This window comes from Lagenorhynchus albirostris, chromosome 8 (assembly GCF_949774975.1).
Source record: "Lagenorhynchus albirostris chromosome 8, mLagAlb1.1, whole genome shotgun sequence".
Classification (NCBI taxonomy): Eukaryota; Metazoa; Chordata; class Mammalia; order Artiodactyla; family Delphinidae; genus Lagenorhynchus; species Lagenorhynchus albirostris.
Window position 1 is genome coordinate 14,139,670 of NC_083102.1, and position 13,866 is coordinate 14,153,535.

General features: G+C 54.2%; 1 protein-coding gene across 1 annotated transcript in view; it reads left to right on the top strand.

Moving 5' to 3' along the window:
* Positions 1–13,866, top strand: part of HIPK2 (homeodomain interacting protein kinase 2) — a 386,834-nt gene that overhangs the window by 180,658 nt on the left and 192,310 nt on the right. Inside the window, exons 14-15 of the mRNA XM_060156554.1 lie at positions 4,990–5,123; positions 6,200–6,637. Coding sequence (XP_060012537.1) covers positions 4,990–5,123; positions 6,200–6,637 — 572 coding nt within the window. The remainder of the gene's footprint in view (positions 1–4,989; positions 5,124–6,199; positions 6,638–13,866) is intronic.

Below are 13,866 nucleotides of genomic sequence, written 5' to 3' on the forward strand. Positions count from 1 at the left end.
GATCCTGTTCAGGAAGACTCCCTGTTGTCAGCCCAGGAGGCCAGAGCTGACCTCACATCTGTCAGAAAAAGTCCTCCCTGGGATGGCCACCTCACTTCTCAGCTGTATCTCATGAATGGATGGATGGATGGGGTAGGGAGTTTGCAAAGAGTTGGCCGCCTGAGCGAAAGAAAACAAGCCTGGTCAGCCCTCAGTGTTTCCTGCTGAGAGGGGCTTGTCTTTGCTCTCACGGGACTGTCCTTCAGGAGCCATTTGTTCTGGAATGATCCCATTTGGGTGCCCCTTAGGGTTCTCACACCTGGAGGCAATGCACCATTTTAACATTCAAGAGAGTGAGAAGGAAGCCTTTCTTTTGTAATATGGGAGAAGGGTGAATGAGAGAGAAGGCGAGTAAGGGAACCGGTGGGTCCCAGGGCCGGTGCATCTGTTTGGGAAAAGATACATCTGAAAGGTGAGACTCTGGACATTGACCCCTCAAACCTCTGCTTGCCGTGCACCCTCGGGTCCTCAGGTAGCCCCGCACGTACCCCAGTTATAAAGATCACAGCCTTAAGTGCACACAGCTTGGTGTGAAGGGCTCTCCTGCTTAAATAACAGTGAAGGTCTCAAGACTGTGTTGTTGAAAACCTCAAGACCAGCCCTTTTACCCAACAGGAGGAGAAGGAAAATTCCTTTTCATCTGTAATCTAAAATCCAAAATGCTCCAAAAACCAGATTTTTAAGTTTACAGTAAAGTCAGTTGGTAAAACCTGACCTGAACTAACCAGAGGCGATTTATAGTCCCTTTGTCATATTCCTGTTTGTGTCAGAGTCATATTTGTGCCCCTTGGTGAAATGTCCCAGTATTCTGTAGCAGAAATAATCACTTTTTTTTAATTACGTGGTAGTGCACAGGGCTCCACTGGGGGTAACCTAATATATCGAATATATACCACATGACCTAAAATCGGAAATTCTTGATTTCGAAAGTGTCCGACCCCAGGGATTTCAGGGAATTCCCTGGCGGTCCAGTGCTTCGGACCCTGCGCTCTCACTGCCGAGGGCCCGGGTTCGATCTCTGGTCAGGGAACTCAAATCCCACAAGCCACGCAGTGCGGCACAAAAAAAAAAAAAAAAAAAAGTGACACCAGGGATTTCAGATCAGAGACTGTAGACCTACGGGAGGAGACGATGCGTGTTGTAAGTCGAGGATGCCCATGTTCCAGGACATCTCAGGGGAACTCTGTAATAGTAACGGTCCCTTTACACTTCGGGACGATGGTCTATAAGGATTGGCTCAGGGTAGACCTTACGCAGGACCTCTAGGAATTGATAAAGGCGGGGGAAAAGGTAGCTGGTGCTGAATTTCCCTTGGCCTTTTAAATACGGTGGAGGACGCACGAGGCAGCGGCCGGATCATCGCAGGCTAGACGTCTTCCAGCTCGGAACTTTGTCGGCCCGGGTGCTGGTGCCGGAATGTGGAAGGTGACAAAATTGAGAGCTACTGAAATTTTAAGACTAGTCCAACCCCCTAGTTAAGACAGGTCAGGGGACTGAGGGCCAGCTTTGTCCCACATCACGCAACAGTTTTCTGTGGGGAACCACGATGGCGAGAGGCGGGGAGGCAGCTCTGTGGAGCCCACAGGTCACGCCTTTCACGCTCCGTTGCCCGTTTCCACCATCAGCCGTCGAGCTGTGGGCCGCCCGTGGCGGTTTTGAGCACTCACCCCACTGCATTTCCACAAGGACTGCTACAGCTGAAGGGCTGAGAATCTCTCAGGGATGTTTTCAACCAAAAAAAAAAAAAAAAAAGGAAGGTTATTCTCAGTAAGGCACCTAGTGCCACTGTCTCTGGGGAAGCCCATGGTATAGTTTCCCAATGGAAAGAGAGATTTATGTTCCCCTGTGAGGACACGCTGCACGGTCTTTCTAGTGACAGGCAAGGGGCAGGAAGGAACTTCATTCTGGTGCCTGTCCGCCCCCAGAACGTGGTCCTCCTCAACGCTGATATCCTCCATTAGCTCAGTCGTCCTAGGCTTGGAGAAATCAAGCAAAGCAGCCTTCCTCAGCCTCCTGGGCCCCGCTGGCCCATTTACGGCCAAGGTGAGAAGTGTTTCAGCCACCTCCACTGGGCTGCCAGGCTTCCCTGAGCCCCCCAGGTCAGGACAGAGGCTGTGCAGGTGACGGTCCATTTTCTGTCATTGCTAATCCCCTCTGTGGGTCTCAGCTCAGGAAGGATCCCTATTTCTCACGTAGCCTCCTCGAGTCTCTTGGGTCAGTTAAGGTTCTTCTGGGAGGCAACAGAGCGAACTCTGCACTGCCTTAAGGCAAATAAGGAATTTATTGGAAGGGTGCAGGGCTGAGAGAAAGTTCAACAACTAAGTCCCAGGCGGGACAGCAACCAGAACTCCTTGGTCTGAGCCACTGGGGGCCCGACACCTGCTCTCTGAACCCTGCTTCACCCTGACCCAGTGAGCCCCGGGCTCCCAGTTTCCCAGTCCCAGAAAACAGAACTTGCTGGTCCCAGCTTGGGGCAGACACCTGTTCCTTGAGCATCACTTTGGCCAGGGGACAGGGCGCTAATAAAGATATCAACCGTAGTTAACACAGCTAACACCTTTAAGGGCTCAACACGTGCCAGATAGATACTAAGCTTCTACGTGCATTAACTCACGTAATCCCCACAACGACCCTACATGTAGTCACCAGTCACCGTTACTTTCCCAGTTTTCCAGATAAGAAAATGGAAGCACAGAGAGGTTAACTAACTCCACCACGGCCATGCGGCTGTCCCTCCAGGGCTCACCCAGGATTGAAGCACTCTCCCACCTGCCTTGTACAGACAGGGCCACCAGGGGCCATCCGTGAACCCAGGGCTGTTGCCGGGCAGCAGATCTATGAGAGCAGCTAGGCAAGGCTCGAGCAGAGAGCTCTGTACTGTCCTCCCAGCTCCGAAATACGCCTCCGGAACTTGACCTTCAGCACTTGCCTTCTCCGCTCCATGGTCACTTTCTCTGCAGGAGGAAATTAGTATTTTAATCTCTTGGTCCCTTTCAGGACCCCCTCCCTGATTCTGGGGTCCCCTGCTCTGGCAACTTGACAAGTTCCTGTCCCACTTCCTGTGCCCGCGATGACGGTAGCCTGGCTCTGTCACACCCATTTCATCTGAAGCCCTCTAATCTCTTCACTTGCAGCCTCACGCTGTGGATCCCTTGCACTCAGAGTTTCTCCCTGAAATGTAATTACCGCAAAATGCCTAGAGAGTTGAAGTAGGAGCAGAGAGGTTCCACTCACAGCTGGGCCCAGGCAGCAGACACAGCTGGCGACGCGCGGCAGGGCAGGGAGGGTTGGATGCCTGCGCGGTGGCACCATGGCTGATCGACAGGCACAACGTTCTCCTGATAGGCAGCATTTGCAGCTTTGCATCCCTCAGCCTACAGTGGGTCCCCCGAACCCCACCCTCCACCCCCCCCAGGCTTTGGAGGGCCTTTGAGAGTCTAACCAAGCTTGGCCTGAGCCCAGACCCCGATTCCACAGTGCAGGTCAGCTGTGTCCACCAAGGCCTGGCCGGCTCCTGCTCTCCTGGGAAGCTTGTGAAGAATACGAATTCCTGGGCACCCCCGACTGGGGTGCGCTTCGGTGGGTAGGATGGGAGGGCCGCTGGGCCCCAAACCACGGTTAGATTTGGGGTCTGTTAGGACGCGCTGCCCCCTTCCCAGTGAGGCAGCTCTCCCTTTACTTGAGGGGAACTGTGGCCTCGGGGAGCAGAAGGCTCCCCTTGACTTCATTGTGCTCCCCGGTCTCCTGTCCCCCGGTTTCTGGTTTGCCTTCACTTTTCAGCTTTCTCTCCATCAACAATTATCAGCATTCTCTCTTGCCGGCCCCAGCCTCACGCGGCTCCTCTTTGACCCTGATCTCATCACCCTGGGGTTCGTAACAGAATTGATCCAACCCAGTTACGTCAAGGGCCTGATCCTTGTTACGTGTGCTTCACTCGTTCTTAGCATCCTTCACACCCAAGAGCTGCCAGACTTGCCCATTTTACACTCGCGACCCCAGGGTGCCTGACTGATACCGTATTAGGCTTTTGTGTTTCCCAACGATGCTCAGCCCCAGGAAATCTTCTGAATTCTCTGCTGAACAGCACAAGAAACAGACCTGCCTCTGAGGTCCTGTGTACGTCTTGCCGGTTCTCCCTCAGCTACCAGGGTCTCCCCTTGAACTCCCCCCTCTGGGCAGCTCCCTCACACGTGAGTGGTTTTAGAGTCGGGGAGTCTGCGGAGGACAACGTAGGTTTGGGCGGATGTCCGGATTCCCTGTGCCAAAGGCTTCTTGGCACTCACCGTGGATCACTTCCTCTTGATCTAGACAGAGCTTCAGCACAGAAACGTCTGACGTCAAGAGAGACACTGAGAGGCAGGCGAACAGTCGCACTTGATTCCGCACATCCTGTACCCGGGCGTACAGTCCTCTGCCTGTGCCCCCTGGAGACACGAGCCCCACTCTGCCAGGAGCTGGTGTTCACAGACCACTCAGCACCGAAACTGACGCGAATGGTTTCTTTAATATAAACCTCCTCGCCCTATTCATTTTATTCCGGCTGTTTCTCCCCCTGGGGCATGTAGTCCCTCTTTTGAGACTCGGTTTTCTGTACGCTGCTGCATCTGTCAGCGTGTCTCTGCATCTCGGCAGATGGCCCCCCGCGGCACCCCTGGCTGGGACACGAGGAGCTGCAGAGAGCTCTCCTTCTGTCTCTTAGACTCTCCTTATGCTTTTCGGTGTCACCAGATAGTAATTCTAAAGTCCAGCGGGGTTTGCTCCCAAGCCGCAGGCCAGGCGCCAGCCCAGAGGCGGCATTGTCGCTGGGTCTGGGGCAGTGCTGCTGAATGGTGATCACCCAGTCTCGGTAAGGGGTTCTTGGAAGGCCACTTGTTGTCCCCCAAGGAGTAGGGTCTTCCGGGCAGCTGAGGGCCTGTGACGGACCTGTGACCTTTTCCTCCTCCAACACAGTCACCACCAGTCACCACTCGTCCTCCTACAAGTCCAAGTCCTCCAGCAACGTGACCTCCACCAGCGGTCTCTCTTCAGGGAGCTCATCTGGAGCCACTGCCTACCGGCAGCAGCGACCTCTCAATCTCAGCCAGGTAAGCCCGCCCGACGGCCGCGCGCCAGGGGCGCCAGGGTGCACCCTTGCCCACCTCCCGTGGCGGCAGGAGGCGCCCCGAGTGACCGCTGGTGTTCTCGTTCTGCTGTGGGTCCCCTTGGGGGAGGCGGATCCCCGATTCACAGCGAGCCGGCCCAAAGCAAAATGACTCGCCTGATGCTCCGAAGTGCTTAGTGACGTGGTGCCAGAGCTTAAAAGTAGGCTGGCCCACGTCTCGCTATTTCGGCGCAGCAAAGGGTAAAACACTGCGTCTGGGTCCCATGGTCCGGCCATGTTGGGCCTAGCGAGTCCTTACAGTGAAGGAGGCCTCGCACAGGGACCTCACACCCAGGAAAAGAGCCGGAGGATTCGGAGAAGGTGGGTGACATTCAGGGGGAATGTGAACAAGACAGAGTCTCCACGGGCAGCGCTCAGCCTGTGTGTGGAGGGTCACTCAGGTCCGAGTTGCAAAGTGGACTGCGGGCCCTGCTTCCTTAGAAGCTCAGAGGTAAGATAAGGGGGAGTTTGTGTTGAGAAGCCCTTCATCGGAAGCGGTGCCCCTGGCTGTAAACCGAGGCCGCGTCCGTGTCATGACTTAGGTTCTCCAGGTGAGAGAGGACTGCTTCCTGTGTACCTGTGACCTCAGACAGCGAAGTGTCTGAGAGCCTGCAGTTTAGGGAGCAGGACTTCACGGTGAGAGAGAAAGGGGCTCCTTTCGACACTTCACAGCTGCAGGATGCCCTCGGGGGACCTACTGGCTCCCGTTCCCTTTGCGTCTGGCTCTGAGTGTCACCCAGCCCGGAGCATGGCTGGGCACGGCTTTCCTTCTCAGCCCAGGCTAATTGACACTTCGCGGGCGCGCGAGGGAGGCGTCTTCTGTTACGCCTGCCGCTCCTCTCCCTCCGCCTTCCCCCCGCCCCCTCCTCCCCACCTTGCTCTCCTCCCCCCCCCCCCCCCCCCCCGCCTCTCCCTCCTCTCCCCCGCCCCCGCCCCTCGCGGCCTCTCCCGTGGGTGCGCATGCGTGCGCGTGTCCAGCCCTGATGACGCAGCCCTCTCCTGGTGCTTCTCCCCCTGCAGGCTCAGCAGCACATCACCGCAGATCGCACGGGGAGCCACCGACGGCAGCAGGCCTACATCACCCCCACGATGGCCCAGGCGCCATACTCCTTCCCACACAACAGCCCCAGCCACGGCACCGTGCACCCGCACCTGGCCGCCGCCGCCCACCTCCCCGCCCAGCCCCACCTCTACACCTACACGGCGCCCGCCGCCCTGGGCTCCACTGGCACCGTGGCCCACCTGGTGGCCTCCCAAGGCTCGGCGCGTCACACCGTGCAGCACGCCGCCTACCCAGCCAGCATCGTCCACCAGGTCCCCGTGAGCATGGGCCCCCGGGTCCTGCCTTCGCCCACCATCCACCCGAGTCAGTATCCAGCCCAGTTCGCCCACCAGACCTACATCAGCGCCTCTCCAGCCTCCACCGTCTACACTGGATACCCACTGAGCCCCGCCAAGGTCAACCAGTACCCTTACATATAAACACTGGAAGGGGAGGGGAGGGGAGGGAGGATGGCCAGAGGGTAGGAGAGAAAGGAGGAGGGACGAGGGGGGGAGCTGGGCTTTTTATACTGAAGGTGCCGCACAGAAACAATGCAAACGGGGCAGGGGAGGGGAGCAGGGGGCAGGGACGGGACACAAATGAAACTTGAACTAGGAAGTAGGAGGACTGAGAGCGGAGAAGAGAACATTTTAAAAAGGAAGGGATTTAAGGAGGGGGGGAAATCTATGCTTTTTATTTTAAAAAAGAAAAAGAAAAAAAAAAGAAAACGTCAGTAACAAAAAACCACAGCTCACGAACCCATTCTGCACCAGACTGGAAAGGAGAAGAAGAGAGCCACGGAAGATTCCAGAAATTGGGGGGGGAGGGGGGGCCGCCCAGTGTTTGAAGAACTTTATGAATTTTTCAAAGATTATTTTCATATGGCAGCAAGTGGCGTTTAAGAATTTGCTGTCAGGGACACCTGATACGAGTTTTAATCTATTGGATTAAAAATCCAATAGATTTTTAATGATTGAACATAAGAATTAGGGATTTTTCCAGAACTCTAAAGGGTCAGCAACCGTCTAGAAAGGGCAGGCCGTGGCCGGAGGAGGCTGGTATCTGGGGGCGGGTCCGGGGCTGGGGAAGCCCCGATCTGGCCCACTTGCTGGGAGCAATGGTGGCAGCCGGGCTGAAGGAGGACCCCTGGGCGAGGAGGGCGCGTTTTCTCTTTCTGAGCACTCTGGATAAATCCCTAAGCAATGATATTCCTCAGATGTCATTAATGATTTTTTTTCTTCTCTGAAGATTTCTTTTCTCTTTGAGTCCATCCCTCGTCACGTAGCGTAGGGCCCGCGGCGTCGCCGACACCCTGGTAGATGTCGCAGTCTGCACCTGTCCGTGCTACTTTGTGTTCACCCCCAACGATACCAAGAGACTATTCCTCAATGTAATTGCACAAGAAGAGCGATCCCACCTAGGCACGTGACCCGCGCCGTGGTCCAGGTGCACGCGCGGGTGCCCGCGGTGCCGCGCTCCTGTCCCCGGCACCGCCGCCGGCTCTCGCAGACTTGGTTTTACATCTTTCCCTCCTAGTGCCTTAGCGACCGGGGACGCGGTTGAGGGTTTACTTCCACGGTACTCCAAGAAGCCGGCTGAGGCGAGTCACATCATCTCAGCCCTTCTTCTGTGCTGTTGCAACATTTTACTCTGGTCTTTCCTCTTTTTTTTTTTTTTTGTTTGTTTAATTTCTATTTTATTTTAATACCTGTTGTCTTTCCTGGACTGTTTGCTAGCAGAGGGGTGTCAGGCAGCTGGCAGGGGCTAGGTGAGCCCGTGGATCTGGAGAGAGATGTGCGAGATGGATGGTGGTGGGTGAATCTGACGATGGTGATGGCTTTGGATGACTTTTACTTTGGAGACAGAGCAAGAGAGACTCCCCACCCTGTACCCTCACCCAGTTCTGCCCCCAGGGTTGGGAGGGCAGGGGCTCTGCCATTCGTTGGGGACCACAGGTCCCATCTCTGTTTTAGGAATGTTGGCCTTGCCGGGCAGCCGCCTCCAGCCTCCAGTCCTGGCACAGCCTCCCTGTTGCTGTCCGCGGGATGGAGAGGAGGCCTGGTAGCGGGCCCAGCCCCGTGTTCTCAGACTCGCGCCCCCTCCCCACCCCGCCCCGCTTCACTCTCGCAGCCCTGCCCCCTCTCCTCTGGTTCCACCAGCTGTGTTTTGCTCCCACCGTTTTGCCGGGTCCTTCCCCCTGTAGACAGCCATCAGCCGTCGTTTGCTGCTGAATCATTCCTCGAGTTACCCAGGCCTACCCAAGGAACGCCTTCGTTTTTGGTTTTGAGGAGTCTGGTGGGCAGAGGCTGGAGGGACATTTATGAGGGTAACCATGTAGTCCTGTACTGCACTTTGGAAAACACTCCCATGGGCAGTTCAGTTTCCAAGGAAATTTGCCCTTTGCCCTCTTTGCACCTTTGATACATTCTGAAATTTTTCTCAGGCTTTGAACACTGGTGGGGGTGAGGGCAGAGGGGTCACTCTGTCCATGGCAAATTATTCTTAAAATACGTGAATGTTGGGAAACGCTATCTGGTCATCAGTGGGACTTGAAAGGGTGGGCCTGATTGTTTGATTCTTGATGCCGTGTCCTTAATGACCCCAAAGCCAAGTTCCCAGGGTGCAGAGAGATGGCTCTCAGTTTCGGACAGAAGTCCGTCCTCACCCTCCCTCACTTCCTGTCCTCGTTCTGTGGTCTCCCTTTACGATCGATCTACTGTGAAAGGTGTTTTTATCGTGATATCTGACCTAATTCAGTAACAAAGCCAAGCCCTTACCTTAGCTCTTAGCTGTGAAATGTGAAATAACTCTGGAAATTTCCCCTCTCCAAGCATAAATGCTACTTATCCTACAAAGAAATCGGTCCCCAGGTTGGAACCAGCCTAGTCCCAGCCTTAGGCCGGAAGGAAGGAAGGACACCATGTCCCACTCGAGGCAGGGCAGGCTCGGGCAGAGCCCCCGGTACCCAGCGGGCCCGCCGGGGAGCCATTGGCAACAGGACAAGATTCTGTCCTCGTGGTGCCACGATCAATACGTCTTTATCCGGACATGGGGAAGTGCCGTCATTCTGAGACGACAGAAACATGGCCCGTCCAGAGAGAGTGAGGGGAGGAAAGTCTTTGGACGACATGTGAGCCAGAGGGCTCCCAGAGCCGCGCCAGCCTGGGGAACCATCTCTGTTCTGGACTCTTGGCGTCCGGAGGGCAGCAGTGCCCCGTCCGATCTTCCCGCGCCCAGTTACAGAAGTCGTGGCTGCAGTGAGCCAGCGTTTTTGCCTTATTGGGTAGCATCCTGGACCCCCTTGTACAGTTCACTTCCAGCCCTTTCTAGATCTGATCTTTTATAGGAAAAGACAACATAGCCTTCCATTTTAAAGAAAATTATTTTGTCTACTTAAGTTGGAAGTTGCTCTTTCACCTGATATTTTCTTTCCTTTTCTTCCAGATCAGGAATGAAAGTTTCGTGCTGCTCATAAAGATATTATTGTACTAATTGTTTTGGTTATTACCATTGTAATTATTATCATAATCATCATTTTGATACTTTAGTTGGGGTTTTAAAATGCACATTTACTCCAAGTATCTTTGTGTTTTCTCTTTAATATTTAAATTAATTTTATTATACCTGTGAGTATCTGAGTAAACAGGAGGGACATGCAGATGTCTAGTTTTGTCAGACCAAAAAACAAAAAGAAGGAAAGGAAAGAGCCAGGAATTAGGAAAATGTCAAGGAAGATCCCCCACAGAACGAAAGTTTGAAGAATCAAAGCCTTTATCTCTATACAGGTCAGATTGGGCTCTGGACAACATGGTCCATGGTCACCATCAATGCTGTATTCTTCTAGATTCTCAGTGGCCTGAGAGGAGATCTGAGGAGGCATCTCATGGGCTGAACCCTTAGCCGTGGTCCTCTCCCATGTTCCCTGTGCTTCTGAAACCTGCTAAGTAGATCCCGGGCATGCCTCGCCTCTGATACTGACCTGTCAAGCAAAAAAAAAAAAAAAAAAAAAACTCCCCTCTGCCCAGAGCTGACTCAGCCCCTTTCCCAAATGTCCCCGCCTTTTCCCATCAGCACACGAGGAGTATGGCTTACATCCTTCAGTGCAGAGATAACTGACCCCTCCTAGAAGCCACTGGAGGTAAACAAGCTGATGGAAAGTGCTAGGCAGGTGGTACCTTCCCCTGGGAAACGTCAGCCTCCCTCCCTCTCACTAACCACACTGCCCACTTCTTCAGTGCCCCCCGAACCCCGGTACATGTTCTCAGCACACGATTGTAGGGACAAACTATGGAGCCAAAAAAAAGGTGGAGGGTTAATAGGAGGCCAGAGGAACACTGACAAAAGTCCAGCAGCTACTTGGACATTGCAGGCTGCTGCCCCCCTGAAATAGTTGGCTGACGGAGGGGCACAGTGGGGCCTCGAGCCAGGCCCACGGGGCTCCGACTGTGCCCCTTAGGGCACGGTGCTGTGTGCCGTGGGCTTTTTAAATCAGCTTGAGGTGCCTACACGCGACCCACCAAACCCAGAAACTGCCGGGCCCCGGGTGGGTAAAGGAAGGTCTGGAATGGCTGGCTTCACTGAAGCTAATGAAGGGAGACACCAGGCCATGCCCAGCCCAGAGCCGCTCAGCAAACATTAGCGCCCTCCCCGAGTCGCTATCTGCCTTCCTCTTCCAGCCGAGCACAGAGCTGTGGTTCCGAAGCCCCAGGAGAAGACCCCAGTGGGAGAGGCCAGCCCCTGCGTGGGCTTCCTCAGCATCTGCCCCAGCTCCCATCCTGCCCCCCAGCTCCGAGTCGCCCTGGCCAATAGGATGAATAAAAGGCTGCCCGTCCCTAAGACCCAGCTCTCACGTAGAGGAATGCAGACCTCGTCCTTATTTAGATCACAAACAACTTAGAACATCATCTGCTCTGGAATTGACTCCATCTCTCTTTACTGAGGAAACGTGGTTAAGGCTAAAAGGGAAGGTTGATAAGGACCGGGCAAGGAGAACCTCATAACTGGAGCCTTAGGGACCGCAGGTCGATTTGCTTCTGCTCGGTGGGGTCTCGCAGACCCCTCTGGGTATTTGCACCCGTATCTCTGCGCTTAGTGCCTCTTCCGTGATGGTTTGGCTGTTTCCAAGGAGAGGGGTGAGCAGGCCGATGGGTGCGAGAGTCTGAGGCTTGGTGCCGGTTAATACTGTGAAGTGGAACATGTGGTTGATGGAGTGCAGAGGGAAGAGAAGGGTTGGGGTCAACCAGCGGTTGTCTCCTGGACTGTATTTGCATTCCGGCCTTACTGGCGGTGGGTGGCTGGCGGGCTGTGGGAGCCAGCTGGCCTTGTCCTCTTCACCCTGGAAGACTCAACCCGCCCAAACACCAGATTGTGGGATGTAAGGAAGGGAAGGTGAGATCAGCCCAGCTGCTAACGGGCGGATTTCCCTTGACCAGACCTTTGGTGTTGCAAACACTCATTTTGGAACAAGCTTGCGGTGGAGGATTTGGGTTGTGTGAGTGCGTGTGAGTGAGTGGAGCAGACTTTCTTGGAAACTGGAGGAAGGAGATGAGGAGGCTTACGGAGCTATTGCTGATGGGCTGTGGTTGATGAAACGCGGTGCGCCGACGGGCTCGCCCCAGCTTTCCTCCCGGGTTCTCTGGCGCTGGGGCGGGGTAGGATGTGGGGCTCTCGCTGGCCTGTTCAGCGGCTGCTGGGACAGAAAACAGACAGAAGAGGAAAGCGAGGTGCCCCCAAGCAGCAGGGAGGGCGCGGCAGAGAGGCCGGGGCTCCTTCCGCAGGTCGCGGGCCTCGCCGGGTGCCGCTCAACGCCAGCCCAAGCAATTCTGCCAAGAAATATGCCAGCCAGGGCCATGCATGCTTCCCTCCCTTTTCTTCTCTGTCTTTTCCTTCTGGTGTGTCTTACAGATTTCAGATGGGGAAGCCTCAGAGTTGAGCAGGCCCGAGCTGTCCTAACCAAATTGGAAAGGAAAGTGAAAGTCTTCCTTTCTTTAGCCAAAGAACCCTTCTCAAAGACACCCCAGATATGGACAGAGTGGCGTTCCTCTCCCGGCAATAATGACTTTGTCAGAGATGCGATCCCATTTGTCTCCCTCTTTCGTCTCTATCCTGACTTGGAATTTTTTTTTTTTTTTGGCTTTTATTTTAAAACTGTGCTCATCTTGTAAGAGGAGTGGAGGTTCGTAACCCTAAATGCTGCTGCTGTTGGGAAACTGGAGGCACCGCACGGATCTGTGGGCTTAACTAACCTCACGTCACCTCGGGCATCAGCCAGAGCAGACCTTCTGCCAGGAGGTGCGGCCGCATCAGGGTCCGGTGCACGCTGGGGCCGGACTCGGGGTGTCAGTGCTTTGCTGCCTTAGGACGCTCACTTCTGATCTCCACAGACTGGACTCAGTGGAGAAGTGGAGACGGTGAAATGACATTTAAACGCAGTAGAAACCTTTTGGAGGCTTTCGGCGCCCTCGCTCACTAGAGCGACCCAACCTAGGAAAGGCTGCTCACATCCTTCCTGCAGCTTCCAGAAGCCCAGGAGAGCCAGCTCCAAGCCAGTTCTTCCCTTGAGACCCAGTGAGAATTTACAGAGAAGCGACCCTCCTGTGGGGCACGCTTGCTCTGGGTACCTCTACCAGCAGGGAGCTTCCTGGTGCCCCAGCTTGACTCCTGCAAGCCTTCGAGAGCCCCTAATCACAGGCCCTTGCATTAGAATGCTACGTTGACTGTCTCTTCTTGGTAAAACTTGTCACATCCCTCCAGTGAATAAGAGCCACCATTTGCTGAGTGCTTTCAGTACTCCAGGCTCGTGCCAAGCCCCGTGTGAGCTCATGGCGCCCTCAGATCACGCCATTTACAACACCCCCTCCCCCATTTACAGAGGAAGGAGTTGATGAGACAGCTGACCCTCTAAGAAAGCAGCATGCGTTAAAGGAAAGAAAATACCATGGTGGCCCCAAATCCCCAAGTTTCTAGTGAAGTTTTTTGTTAATCAGACCTTTACTAAAATATGAACTGTTTCACTTCTTGAATTAGCATCAGTAAGTGGCCTCGTGTTTCTGATGAACCATCTAATGATGTTCCCATTGATTGTGTGCCAAACACTGTTCTGACAGTCGCTCACGTTTATCCCATGTCCTTCGGTCTTCATAACGACCCTATGAAATCTGCAGTACTAGTCCCCTTACAGATGAGGTAGCTGGCTTGGTGAGCTGGTAACCAGCCTAGGATCACACAGCTAGTAGGGGAGCCTAGCCCTGAACCTGGGCCTGCCCAGCTCCAGAACTGAGCTCGCAGACACCAGCCTCGGCTGTCTTCTAGGTGTGTGAGCAAAGAAAGGTCTCGAAGGAACGTTGCCCCGTGCCACCCCTGCCCCATGCGTGGAACTCAGCAGAAGGTCTGTGTGTAGAGAGAGTCCTGAATTGGATCCAAACAGCAGGGGCAGAATTAGTTTGACTTTTAGAGAAAATCTTAGGGGAGTTTCTTGATTCATAGTAGAGTTCATTTTCTATTCCTTTCCAGTGTACCAATTAGCTTTAGTAGTGCTGCTACAACAACTCTTATAAGAGTGAAGAAAAAAAAAGTGTTCTTTTCTTTAAAAAAGAAAATAATTTTTTTTCTTGCTTATAGTTAATTCTAGAAAGGCAATACTAAA